The sequence below is a fragment of the Molossus molossus genome, unplaced genomic scaffold, assembly GCF_014108415.1.
Source record: "Molossus molossus isolate mMolMol1 unplaced genomic scaffold, mMolMol1.p scaffold_m16_p_18, whole genome shotgun sequence".
Taxonomy (NCBI): Eukaryota; Metazoa; Chordata; class Mammalia; order Chiroptera; family Molossidae; genus Molossus; species Molossus molossus.
The window spans coordinates 63,776,707-63,789,452 of NW_023425353.1; the positions used below are offsets into that span (position 1 = coordinate 63,776,707).

General features: G+C 42.9%; 1 protein-coding gene across 2 annotated transcripts in view; it reads right to left on the minus strand.

Moving 5' to 3' along the window:
- Window positions 1–12,746, minus strand: part of QRICH1 (glutamine rich 1) — a 51,084-nt gene that overhangs the window by 20,524 nt on the left and 17,814 nt on the right. For both annotated transcript variants that reach the window (XM_036266475.1, XM_036266476.1), the window contains one exon: window positions 870–1,907. In XM_036266475.1, the coding sequence (XP_036122368.1) occupies window positions 870–1,907 (1,038 nt within the window). The remainder of the gene's footprint in view (window positions 1–869; window positions 1,908–12,746) is intronic.

Below are 12,746 nucleotides of genomic sequence, written 5' to 3' on the forward strand. Positions count from 1 at the left end.
CGTCGATGTTTCTCTCTCTCTCTCCCTCCCACTCTATCTGTACAAAAAATGGAAAAAATATCCTCGGGTGAGGATAAAAAAAAAAAAAAAAAAAAAAAGATGACAGCCTTAAGAAGATTAACAATTGGAAAAGATAAAAGAACTAAACAATTTTAAAGTTAAAATTTCAACAGAATTCTATTTTTGCAACTATACTGTAAATCTAAATGATTTCAGAATTAAAAGCTTTAAAAAAAGTCCAACATAGCTGTCATAACAAAAAACTCAAGTAACCGAGGCTTATCTTGACTATTTTTAAGGAACATAAAAACACCTTTAGGAAATCCCACTACATAAATGACTTGTTCAAGGCTCCCAAAGGAGAGAGGCTAACCAGGAGATTTTTGAGATCTTCTAATTCACCTATACTGTGTCCACAAATGATAATGAAAGGAACAATTTCATGTCCTCTTCACTGAGCTGAGTTTAGAGTCTGTGTGTTAAACTACTAGGGTTCCACTAGATCCTTTCATTTGTGATGCAGAAAGCAGCTCCTGGAACAAGGATAATACTCGGGGTGTCCCATTAGTCTCTACCTAGATGGAACTTTTCCTAAAAAGAGATTAACAAATGAAGCACCCAGGCAACCCCCAATGCAATTACTGGTCATTTCATTTACCTCCAGGTACCAGGACAGAACTCCTGCCTATTGTACAGCTTCACTTGCTGCTTCTGTCCCTACTCCTCTACCCCAACTAAAACATTAAATACTATACTACTGCAAGACTAATATTGCATAAACAACCAGAGATGTCAGAGGTTGCCAGGCAAGTTCTGTGTTGTACTGTGTCCTGAGGGAGCATGCTGCCCCACAGATAAGTCTCACTTACCGAACAAGTAACCTGGAGCTGTTGCTGTTGCTGCTGCTGCTGCGGTGGCGGTGGCGTCTGTTCCTGGGGGGTCTGTTGTTGTGACTGCTGTTGAGGGTCCCATATGTGGACAGTCTGAGCTGTATTCTGGTATGTGCCTGCCACAGCCTGCACAGCCACTGGAATGTGGATGTTGCCATTCATGAACTGTGCTGGAAAGAGAGAGTTTGCAAGGGTCTGCACCACCTCTTCATGGGAGTTTTTCACTACAGATGTGCCCACCATCTTCTCCTTGTCATCCTCCAGCTTTACAGCTGCCAGGGCCGTGGGTGAGCCACTGACATGTACTGCGTTGTAGGCTTCCTGGGGAATGGCAATGTGGGTAATGCTCTGCTGCTGAGGGTCCCCCCGGGGCTGGGCAGAGTAAACAGGGATGGTCCAGGTTTCTCCTGTGGGGCTAGTAATGGTCCCAGTGGCACTGTACAGGTGAGCACTGTCCACTGTCAGTAAGTCTGGCCTCAAAGATACATAACTCTGCTGCTGGCCCTGTGGAATGGCCAGTACGGTGGCCACTGGCTGCCCTGAGATGGCATAGGACACAGTTATGGGCATGTCCACTTTGCGCTTCTTCACTGGCTGGAGAACACTGGCTGTTCCAACCCGCCGCTCTCCTTCCCGCGGTGAGCCCTGCTGGGATGGTGGTGGTGAAAGGGCACCCACGGTCTGGATTTGGATCTGCTGACCCCCAGCAAGAGATTGGCTAGCCACCAATTGAGCCTGGATCTGCTGATGTGGGATGTGCTCCTCTGGGATCTCTGCAGCTTGGATCTGCTGGGCTGCCTGCACATGCTGCACTTGGATCTGGGCCGCCTGCAGCTGCGAGGGGCTGGGGCTCTGCAAAGATGGGGTCTGGATGGAAGGAGCTGCCGGCTGTGGTGCTTGGCCTTGGATCTGCACCTGGACCTGGAAGGGCTGCTCAGCAGGCTGGTGAACGGTGAGCTGTGGGGAGAGCTGCTGGGCTGAAACCTGCTGCGGAGACTGCTGTACCTGCACCTGTACCTGCAGCAACAAGATTCACCAGTGAGTAAAACAAGCAACATTGAGAATATAGGGAAGAAAAGATCTCAGGTAGAGGGCCCTGGGTAATGAGAAGAGGAAGGGTTGCCATACCTAAGGCCTCTGAGGAGGCCACAATCCTCAAAACCATATGCAGAATTCTCCAGCATCACACTTCATTAAGAGCAACATATATCCACCTGAGAGCAACAAGACTATCAACTGGGGCCCACAATGGAAATAACAGAACTTTTGCTCATTTTTCACTCTTATTTTATCCTCACCAGAGGACATTTTTGGCACTTATCTTCAGATAGAGCAGGAGGGATAAAGGGGTGAAGAGAGAGAGAGAGAAACATTGACGTGAGAGAGACACACTGACTGGATGCCATCCAAACATCCACAACCAGGGCCGGGAAGAATCTGCAACAAAGTTATGTGCCCTTACTGGGAACGGAACCTGGGACTCTCTGGTCCGCGGGCTGACGCTCTAACCACTAAGCCAAACTGGCCAGGGCTCACTCTTCTTTTAAAATGTGACTACCTCTGGTTTTGCTTATTGACATAGTAGTACACATATATAATTTATAAATATATATGTACTTGCATATTCAAAAAATAGTTTATCTCTGGGGTGAGTGATAAAAAGTATGGAACCACTGTTCTAAAAGGTCAGAAGAACAAGTATGTTCCTTCCACTGGCACTCAATTCCCAACCTCAGGATCAAAATTACTCCCACCACAGAAAACTAGTTGAGAAAACAGTAGAGACAAAACTTTTGAAATGTCTTTTGGAAATATCTCCAACCCTACTGCTAAAATGAACTGAAAGTTCAATGATTCCTTAGCGTGCCTTTAAAAAAAACAAAAAACAAGATAAAATTGGTATATACCTTATATAAGTTTCAGGTGAATAACGCTGTAATTCAACATCTGTATACACTATAAAGTGATCACTACCAAAGTCTAGTTATCTTTCACCATACAATGGACCCCCTTCACCCATTTCGCCTTTTCACTTTTGGTAACCACCAATCTGTTCTCTCTATATATGAGTTTTGTTAGAGTGCTTATTTAAGACATGCTTGTTTTAAGAGAAAAGCCATTTAAAAAAACCACAAGAGCCCTGGCCGGTTTGGCTCAGCGGTTAGAGCGTCGGCCTGCGGTCCGGAGAGACACGGGTTCCCACTAAGGGCACGTACCTCGGTTGCAGTTTGTCCCCGGCCCTGGTTGGTCGTGCGGGTGGCAGCCACTCTATGTGTCCCTTCACATCGATGTTTCTCTCTCTCTCTGTTCCTCTCTCTCCCTCCTGCTCCATCTGAACAAAAAATGGAAAAATGTCCTCGGGTGAGGAAAAAAAAAAAAAACAAAACCACAAGACTCATGATAATCTGAGGAAGATTACTATATGCTGCATAACATATTTCTGATAATGCAACTCATCTTATTGCTGTTACGTCAGTATACAAAGCAGCATAAAAAGATGCTATGCATAGTATGTAGTTTTTAAAAAGGATAGATTTGAGAGCATTTTGAGATCTTGCTTTATGTCATATGTCATCAGTTTGGCTCAAATAAACTTATAAAAATTCAAAAAAAGGGAAAGATTTTTTCCCATCAGTCACATATCTAAATCACTTTAAACACAAGTAGAAATTAGGAAAGAAGAAAAAAAAGAGGGAGATAAGGGAGTATATTTATCTAATAACAGGAGAAGACACATCACAAAAGATAACCAAGAATGGTGTTGGGACAACCGGCTAGCCATATAAAAAGAATGAAGTTAGACTTCTTCCTCCTATCATACACAAAAAATGGGAGAGGATCTGAACAGACATTTATCCAAAGGAGACATGCTAATGGCCAATAAGCACATAAAAAGTTGCTCAATAGTATTAGCTATCAGAAAAATGCAAATCAAAACCACGGATAACACTTAAAACCCACTAGGATGGCTACAAAAAAGAAAAGACAAATAACAAGTGTTGGTAAGGATGTAAAGAAATTGGAATCCTCATCCAGCCAGTGTGGCTCAGTGGGCTGAGCAACATCCAATGGACTGAGAGGTTCTGGTTCGATTCCTGGTCAGGGCACATGCCCAGGATGCAGGCTCAATCCCCAGTTGCAGGATGCAGCCAACAGATGTTTCTCTCTCTTTCTCCCATCCTCTCTAAAAAAATAAATAAAAACATATTTTAAAAAAAATTGGAATCCGCATACGCCACTACTGGTGGGAATATAAAATTGGTGTACCACTTTGGAGAATAGTCTGGCAGTTTATCAAAAGGTAAATATAGCCCTGGCCGGTTAGGCTCAGCGGTTAGAGCGTCAGCCTGTGGACCAGAAAGACCAGGGTTCGGTTCCCGCTAAGGGCACGTACCTCGGTTGCAGTTTGTCCCTGGCCCTGGATGGGTTGTGCGGGTGGCAACCACTCGATGTGTCCCTTTCACATCGATGTTTTTCTCTCTCTCCCTCCCACTCTATCTAAACAAAAAATGGAAAAATGTCCTTGGGTGAGGATAAAAAAAAAAAGAAAAAGTTAAATATACAGCCCTGGATGGTTTGGCTCGGCCGTTAGAGCATCAGCCAATAGACCAAAGAGGTGCAGGTTTAATTCCAGTCAAGGGCACGTATCTTGGTTATAGTTCATCCTCGGCCCAGGTGGGGGTCATGTGGAAGGCAACCAATTGATGTCTCTCTCTCACACTGGTGTTTCTGTCTCTTTCTCTACCCCTCCCTCCCACACTATCTGAAAATAAATGAAAAAATATCCTTGAGTGAGGATTAAAAAAAAAAAAAAAAAAGGTAAATATACAAAGATATGAAAAACAAACCATATGACCCAGCAAATCCATTTCTAGGTATAGTTCTTCTTTTTTCTTAATCCTCACCTGAGGATATTTCTCCATTTAATTTTGAGATTGAGTGGGAGGGAGGGAAGGAGAGAGAGAGAGAGAGAGAGAGAGAGAGAGAGAGAGAGAGAGAAACATTAATGTGAGAGACACACATCACCTGGTCACCTCTCACACGACCCCAACCAGGGCCAGGGCTGGGGACTGAACGGTACCCAAAGTACATGCCCTTGACCAGAATCAAACTCCCAACTCTGGTTCACAAGCCGACGCTCTAACCACTGACCCAAAACCAACCAGGGCCACTCCTAGGTATACACCCAAGAGAAATTAAAACTATGTCCACACAAAATCTTTAACATGAATATTTATAGCAGCTTTATTGGTAATAGCCAAAAAGGGTAAACAACCCAAATGTTTATCAACTGATGAATCAATAAATAAAATGTGATTTTCCTATACCATAAATTATTATTAACAATAAAAAGAAAATTTGATACATGCTACAACACACATGAATCTTGAAAACAATTATGCTAAATGAAGTCAGGCACAAAAGACTATATGTATGATTCCATTTATATAAATGTCCCAAACAGTCAAATCTATAGAAATAGAAAGTAGATTAGTGGTTGTCTAGGAGCAAGGACTGGGGAAAATATGAAGTAATTGCTAACTGTTACAGGGTTTCTTTTTTGGGGAGTAATGACAATATTCCAAAATTGATGGTTGCACAACTCTATGAACAGACTAAAACCATGTAACTGTACATTCTCAGTATGGGTGAATTATATCTCAATAAAGCTGTTACTAATTGCAAGGAGGTAGTGTCAAGAGCATAAGGCTTGAGGTCATAGACTTGAATTGCTGTACTTTTCTGGCTCTGAGTCCTCTTTAAGTATTAGTTTCCTCAGGTATAATAAAAAGGGGGAGTCCAGCCAGTGTGGCTCAGTTGGTTGAGCGTCAACCCATACACCAAGAGGTCGCCGGTTCGATTCCTGGTCAGGACACATGCCCAGGTTGTGGGCCCGATCCCCAGTGGGAGGGCATGCAGGAGGCGGCCAATCGATGTTCGTTCTCATCAATGTTTCTCTCTCTCTCTCCCTCTCTCTCTCTAATCAATAAAGGAAAAAAAAAAAGGGGAGCCCTGGACAGTTTGGCTCGGCAGTCAGAGTGTTGGCCCGCAGACCAGAGAGATCTGGGTTCAGTTCCCACTAAGGGCACATACCTCGGTTATAGTTTGTCCCCGGCACCAGGTAGGGTCTTATGGGTGGCAACCGGTCGATGTGTCTCTCTCTCACATTGATGTTTCTCTCTCTCTCTTCCTTCCTCTCTTCCTCTCGCTCCATCTGAAGATTAAAAAATGCAAAAATGGCCCTGCCCGGTTTGGCTCAGCAGTTGGGAGCGTCGGCCTGCGGTACAGAGAGACCCAGGTTTGGTTCCCGCTAAGGGCATGTACCTCGGGTGCAATTTGTCCCCGGCCCTGGTTGGTCATGCGGGTGGCAGCCACTCGATGTATCACTTCACATTGATGTTTCCCTTCACATCGATGTTTCTCTCTCTCTCTTCCTCTCTCTCCCTCCCGCTCTATCTGAACAAAAAATGGAAAAATGTCCTCGGGTGAGGATATAAAAAAAAAAAAGGCAAAAATGTCCTCAGGTAAGGATTAAAAAGAAAAGGAGGGAGAAAATGCCTACCTCTTTACATAGCAGGTACTAAAAAAGCAGGTTTTCTTCCTTATAAGCAGTTTTTTTTCCTTTTGTTAATCGTCATGCAAGGATATTTTATCACTGATTTTTTTTTTTGTACATAGACTATAAGGGAGGGAGAGAAAGACAGCGAGAGTGAGAGAGAAACATCGATGTGAGAGACACATCAATTGTCTACTGAATGACCCTAACCAGGGCCAGGGATCGAACCCGAAACCAAGGTATGTGCCCTTGACCAGGAACCAAACCCACGACTCTTTGGTCTGTGGGCCGAGGCTCCAACTGCTGAGCCAAACTGGCCAGAGCAACAAGCAATATTTTTTTGAGCGGGAAGGAGAGAAGGAGGGAGGGGGGGAAGAGAGAGAGAGAGAGACATACACACATTGATGTGAGAGAGACACATCGACCGGTTGCCACCCACACAACCCCGACCGAGGCCGGGGACAAACTGCAACTGAAGTACATGCCCTTAGCGGGAACCGAACCTGAGACTCTCTGGTCCGCGAGCCGATGCTTTAACTGCTGAGCCAAACCAGCCAGGGCAATTTTTTTTTTAAGGTTTTGGCTACTTATAGTATAAAATTAATATTTACTTAAAGGAGAATAAACTGGGTTGTGTGTTGGGTCCATTTCCAACTTCCACCTCATAAACAATTTTTTAAATTACTTTAATTCCCCAAGAAATAAACAACTCTTCTGTCACATTTCTCTAAGGATGAACTGGTTCAATACCCATCAGCTAAATATAGTGAGCAATCACTTAAAATGTGGCTAGTACAAATTATTATGTGTTACAAACAAGTGCAAAAAACAACCTGATTGCAAAGGTTTGAAATAAAATATGGTAATATAGTTCATTAATAATAATTTACTGATTATATATTGGGTTAAATAAAATGTAATTTATTCATTTATTTTTAATTTTTTGTGCCCTGACCAGGATTCAAACATACCACCTTTTGGTGTATGGTACAACGCTCTAACCAACAAAGCCATACCAGCCAGGGCAATAAAATGTAATTTAAAAAAAAATCAATTTCACTTCTCCCCTCCTTTAAAAAAAGATGCCACTACAAAATTTAGAATAACATGTGTTACATTTTATTTCATGTTTGAATCTCACTGAGGAGGGACTGCTGACAATAGTGTTTAACATGCCAGAAGACAAACCCTTACTAGGTGAGAAATCACAGCATTTGGGATCCAAACCCACCTGCACCTTTAAACAACAAGTAAGCAAAACCTTAGGGATCTTGGTTGAATTCCACCACTCAAATAATGCTCTTCTGAAAGTGGGCAAGTATCTTTATCCAAACTCATACAAATGAACTTAGAAACATGGTCAGGGAAGAGTTTTAAATGTTGGTAAAAGACTGGACATGAAGGGCCAGAAAAGGCAGTAATAAATAAATAAATGGTTCACAAATTCAAAGTGATGATCAGGCCGTGAGAGAATAGCTGATTTTAATCCTGTTTTTGGCTGCAAACCCATGTTTGCAGAATACATTGAATTATGAGTGTTGCTGCCTCCCCAAGACAGAAGCTGGAATCACTCTAGAATAGAGGCATGAGAACAAGGATTCCCAAATTAGACACATTGCATGAAACTTGGACTCAGAAGTGAGCAATAAGGAGGCAATAGGAATAACAGCCCTCATTTTCTGGTGAGGGTGGAAGTGTGACAGAAATGGAGTAGGATGGCATAAATCCCAATGAGAGACTGTGGTAGGGTGAGGACCTGTGCCCAGTGGTGTGGCTGAAGGTCTCTGCCAGAATAGGCTAGCAATGTGACTTGAGTCCTATTTCTGGCTATGCAGCTTCTAACTAGTGTCAGAACTAAACTGAATTGTAGGAAAGCCAGCTAGTTGGAGAATTGGTCTGTATGGGAAATAACCCACATCCTATGTCCAGAAGTGTGAGTGTGGAAATAGCAGGGAGTAAAGGAACACAACTTAATCCAGACAGCTATTCTTCTAATTAACCTTTGACATATACCTTTGTCTCCCAGCAAGTCACTAAAACTGTTCTAAGGATACAATTACTTTGTCAAATTCAACAATGTAAGTGCTGCTTGTAAGCAGCAGAGATGAAGTCATGAGAGCTGAGAAAATTATCTGGGGTGATGACAAATAGTTTTTAAAAAGCAATCTAATTTTACCACAATTTTAAAAAAAATCTAAAAAACAGGCTCAGCTAAAGGTAGTAAACTGTTCTGAAATTTCAAGTAATAGTAATATAATTTTTTATTCTTATCAAAAGAGTTAGATTGAGACACAATTCTATGGGACAAAGAGCCCTTCAATATTTGAGTTGAGAAGACAGTCTGTTCAGCCCTTTTTTTCTTTTTTTTAAAGATAATTTATTTCCAGTTGTTTCTATCCAGCTTTTTTACTTCTTTTCTTTGTTGATTTTAGAGTGAGGAAAGAAAGGGAGAGAGAGAGCTAGAAACACTGATGAGAGAGAACATCGACTGGCCACCTCCTGCATGCTCCCAACTGGAGTTTTGGCCCACAACCTGGGCATGTGCCCTGACTGGGAATCAAACCAGCAACCTCTTGGTGCGTAGGTTGACGCTCAACCACTGAGCCACATCAACCCTTTATTTCAGTTCACACACACACACCTGTCTAGTCTCATCCATTCATTCAGTGAACTCTAGTTACACTGATGTTTTTGCTTCTTTCAAATAAGCAGGCTCCACCTTAGGGCTTTCTGATTTGGAATGTTCTCTCCTCAGATAACCAACCACATTTGCCAACTCTCTTTGATCTTAACTCATGTCACCAGCACACTGAGGTTTACCATGGACACCACCAACTGCTTTGTTTTTCTCCTTTGCATTTATTACTATATAACAAGATTTTTGTTATGTATCATCTATTTCCCAGTTATAATACATGCTCCATAAAGTCAAGGAGCTTTCTGTCTTCTTCGCTGCTATATCCAAGCACATAGCAAAGAGTTTTACATATAAATCATATAAATTCAGGCACATAAAGAAGATGTCTGGGATTGGGGGGGGGGGGGGTTAATAACCATTGCCCTGCCCTGGCCGGTTTTGCTCAGTGGTTAGAGCGTGTCCGCCTGCAGTCCAGAGATATCTGGTTTGGTTCCCGCTAGGGGTACATACGTCGGTTGCAGTTTGTCTCCAGCCCTGGTTGGTCATGCAGGTAGCAGCCACTCGATGTGTCCCTTTCACATAGATGTCTCTCTCTCTCTCCCACTCTATCTGAACAAAAAATGGAAAAATGTTCTCTCTCTCTCCCACTCTATCTGAACAAAAAATGGAAAAATGTCCTTGGGTGAGGATAAAAAAAAATCATTGCCCTATACCTATGAGTTCAAAGTATTCTCAAGCAACATTTTGTTTAATAAAAAAATTCGAGCTTTCCTCCTTAGCACCCCAGTCCTTACTCCTGTTACTGCTTTAGGCTTTACCATTCAAGGGCCATTATATTCTACATGTTAATAATCAGTGATATTAAATTAGTTTGACACACAGCAATCTGTTAAACATCCTATCCTGTCAAGATGAACAGATCTACCTTTTTCTTCTGCCTGCACAGAACAAGACACTACAATTGACCTAGTGGATTGAGTGTCGTCCCACGGACTGAGAGTTCCTGATTCAATTCCTGATCAGGGCCCATTCCCGAGTTGTGGGCTCAAACTCCGGTAGAAGGTGTGTAGGAGGTGGCCAATCAATGTATCTCTCTCACATGGATATCTCTCTCCCTCTCTCTCTCCCTCTAAAAAATCAATAAAAACGTATCAAAATAAAAAAAGACACAATTGCCCTGGCCAGTTTGGCTCAGCGGTTAGAGCGTCGGCCTGCGGTCCGGAGAGACCTGGGTTGGGTTCCCGCTAAGGGCATGTACCTCGGTTGCAGTTTGTCCCCGGCCCTGGTTGGGTCGAGTGGGTGGCAACCACTCGATGTGTCCCTTTCATGTCGATGTTTCTCTCTCTCTCTCTCCCTCCGACTCTATCTGAACAAAATATGGAAAAATGTCCTCAAATGAGGATTAAAAAAAAAAAAACAGTTTGGGTACAAATGCTACCTATTAAAATTATGACTTGACCTCCCTATGCCTAAAATTATACTTTTAAAGTACTATATATAGACCTATAAAAGAGATCAAGAAACCAACATGTATTTACAACAATTCTGTAACTGCTATTCCTTTATTTGAATCTGATGTCACTAAGAAGATGCCTTTTCAGTCTTAGATAAAGTTGTAATTTTACTGATATTTTTATTAATATTGCCTGACATAATTTGGAAGATTTAGATTTATTATCACTATCATTTCTGCCTTAAGAGTTTTTAAAATTTACCCTGGCCAGTTTGCCTCAGTGGTTAGGGAGTCAGCCCGCGGACCAGAGAGTCCCAGGTTTGGTTCCTGCTAAGGGTATGTACCTCGGCTACAGTTCGTCCCCGGCCCCAGTTGGGGTTGTGCAGGTGGCAGCCAGTCAATGTGTCTCTCTCAAATCGATGTCTGTCTCTCTCTTTCTCGTTCTCTCTTCCTGCCTCTCTCCCTCCTGCTCTATCTGAAGATAAATGCAAAAGTGTCCTCGGGTGAAGATTAAAAAAAAAAAAAGTTTTTAAAATTTATAGAAAAGAAGGACGGACTAGTTTCAAGAAAGATAAGCTAGCCCTGGCCGGTTTGGCTCAGCAGTTACAGCGTCGGCCTGTGGTCCAGAGAGACGTGGGTTCGGTTCCCACTAAGGGCACATACCTCAGTTGCAGTTTGTCCCCGGCCCTGGTTGGGTCGTGCGGGTGGCAACCACTCGATGTGTCCCTTTCGCGTTGTTTCTCTCTCTCTCTCCCCCACTCTATCTGAACAAAAAATGGAAAAATGTCCTCACGTGAGGATTAAAAAAAAAGAAAGATAAACTAGGCTTTACTACCATTTGGTCCAAGAAATCATAGCTAAAAGCTCATTCTAAATTTTAAATATAGGGAAAAGAACTACTCTTCTACATATCATATAACACAAACCATATCTCAGCAACTTGTACAGAAGAAATTTGTCATAATATTTATAAACTGTTTTCTATCTAATAAATGAAATATAGCATTTCATTTAAAAAGTTTACATGTCGCCCTGGCCAGTTTGGCTCAGCGTCGGCCTGCCGTCCGGAGAGACCCGGGTTCGGTTCCCGCTAAGGGCACGTACTTCGGTTGCAGTTTGTCCCCGGCCCTGGTTGGTCGTGCGGGTGGCAGCCACTCGATGTGTCCCTTTCACATCGATGTTTCTCACTCTCTCTCCCTTCCTCTTCCTCCCTCCCATTCTATTAGGTTTTTTTTTTGTTCAGGTAGAGTGGGAGGGGGAGAGAGGAAGAGAGAGAGAAACATCGATGTGAAAGGGACACATCGAGTGGCTGCCACCCGCACGACCAACCAGGGCCGGGGACAAACTGCAACCAAGGTACGTGCCCTTAGCGGGAACCGAACCCGGGTCTCTCGGGACCACAGGCCGACGCTTTAACCGCTGAGCCAAATCGGCCAGGGCCCTCCCATTCTATCTGTACAAAAAAATGGAAAAATATCCTCGGGTGAGGATAAAAAAAAAAAAAAGTTTACATGTCCATAACCACCAGTAGCATAAAGTATCTTTTGATATGCTTATCAAATACTATGGGGCAAAGATTCCTTTAACATTTGAGTTGAGGACTACCTGAAAAAGCAAAAACCCCAAGTAGAACTTAAAAAATAATAATTCTCACTCAAAGACACTTTCATTGATTTTTAGAGCAAGGGAAAGGGGGAGAGAGAGAAACAGCAATGTGAGAGAGAAACATCAATCGGTTGCCTCCTGTATAAGTCCGGGGCCAGGGATCAAACCTACAACCTAGGCATACACCCCAACCAGAAATCAAACTCTGGACCTTTTGGTTTAAGAGGCAATGTTCCCACCAACTGAGCCACACTGGCTAGGGCAGGAAATTAATTTTTTAAAGAAAAAAATAAGGTTTCCTCTACTTATACTAATAACTTGAATTTTTTCTTTATTGATTTGAGAGTGAGAGGAAGAAAGAGGGAAAGAGAGATAGAAACATCAATTGGCTGCCTCCTGCATGCCCCCCACTGGGGATTGGGCCCACAACCTGGGCATGTGTCCTGGCTGGGAATCGAACCGGCGATCTCTTGCTACATGGGTTGACGCTCAACTGCTGAGCTACATCAGCTGGGCTAATAATTCAAATTTAAATTGACAACCCATGTGAGGAAGGGAATCACAAAAAAGGTAGCTTAATAAGTTGGCCAAAAGGCAGATCCA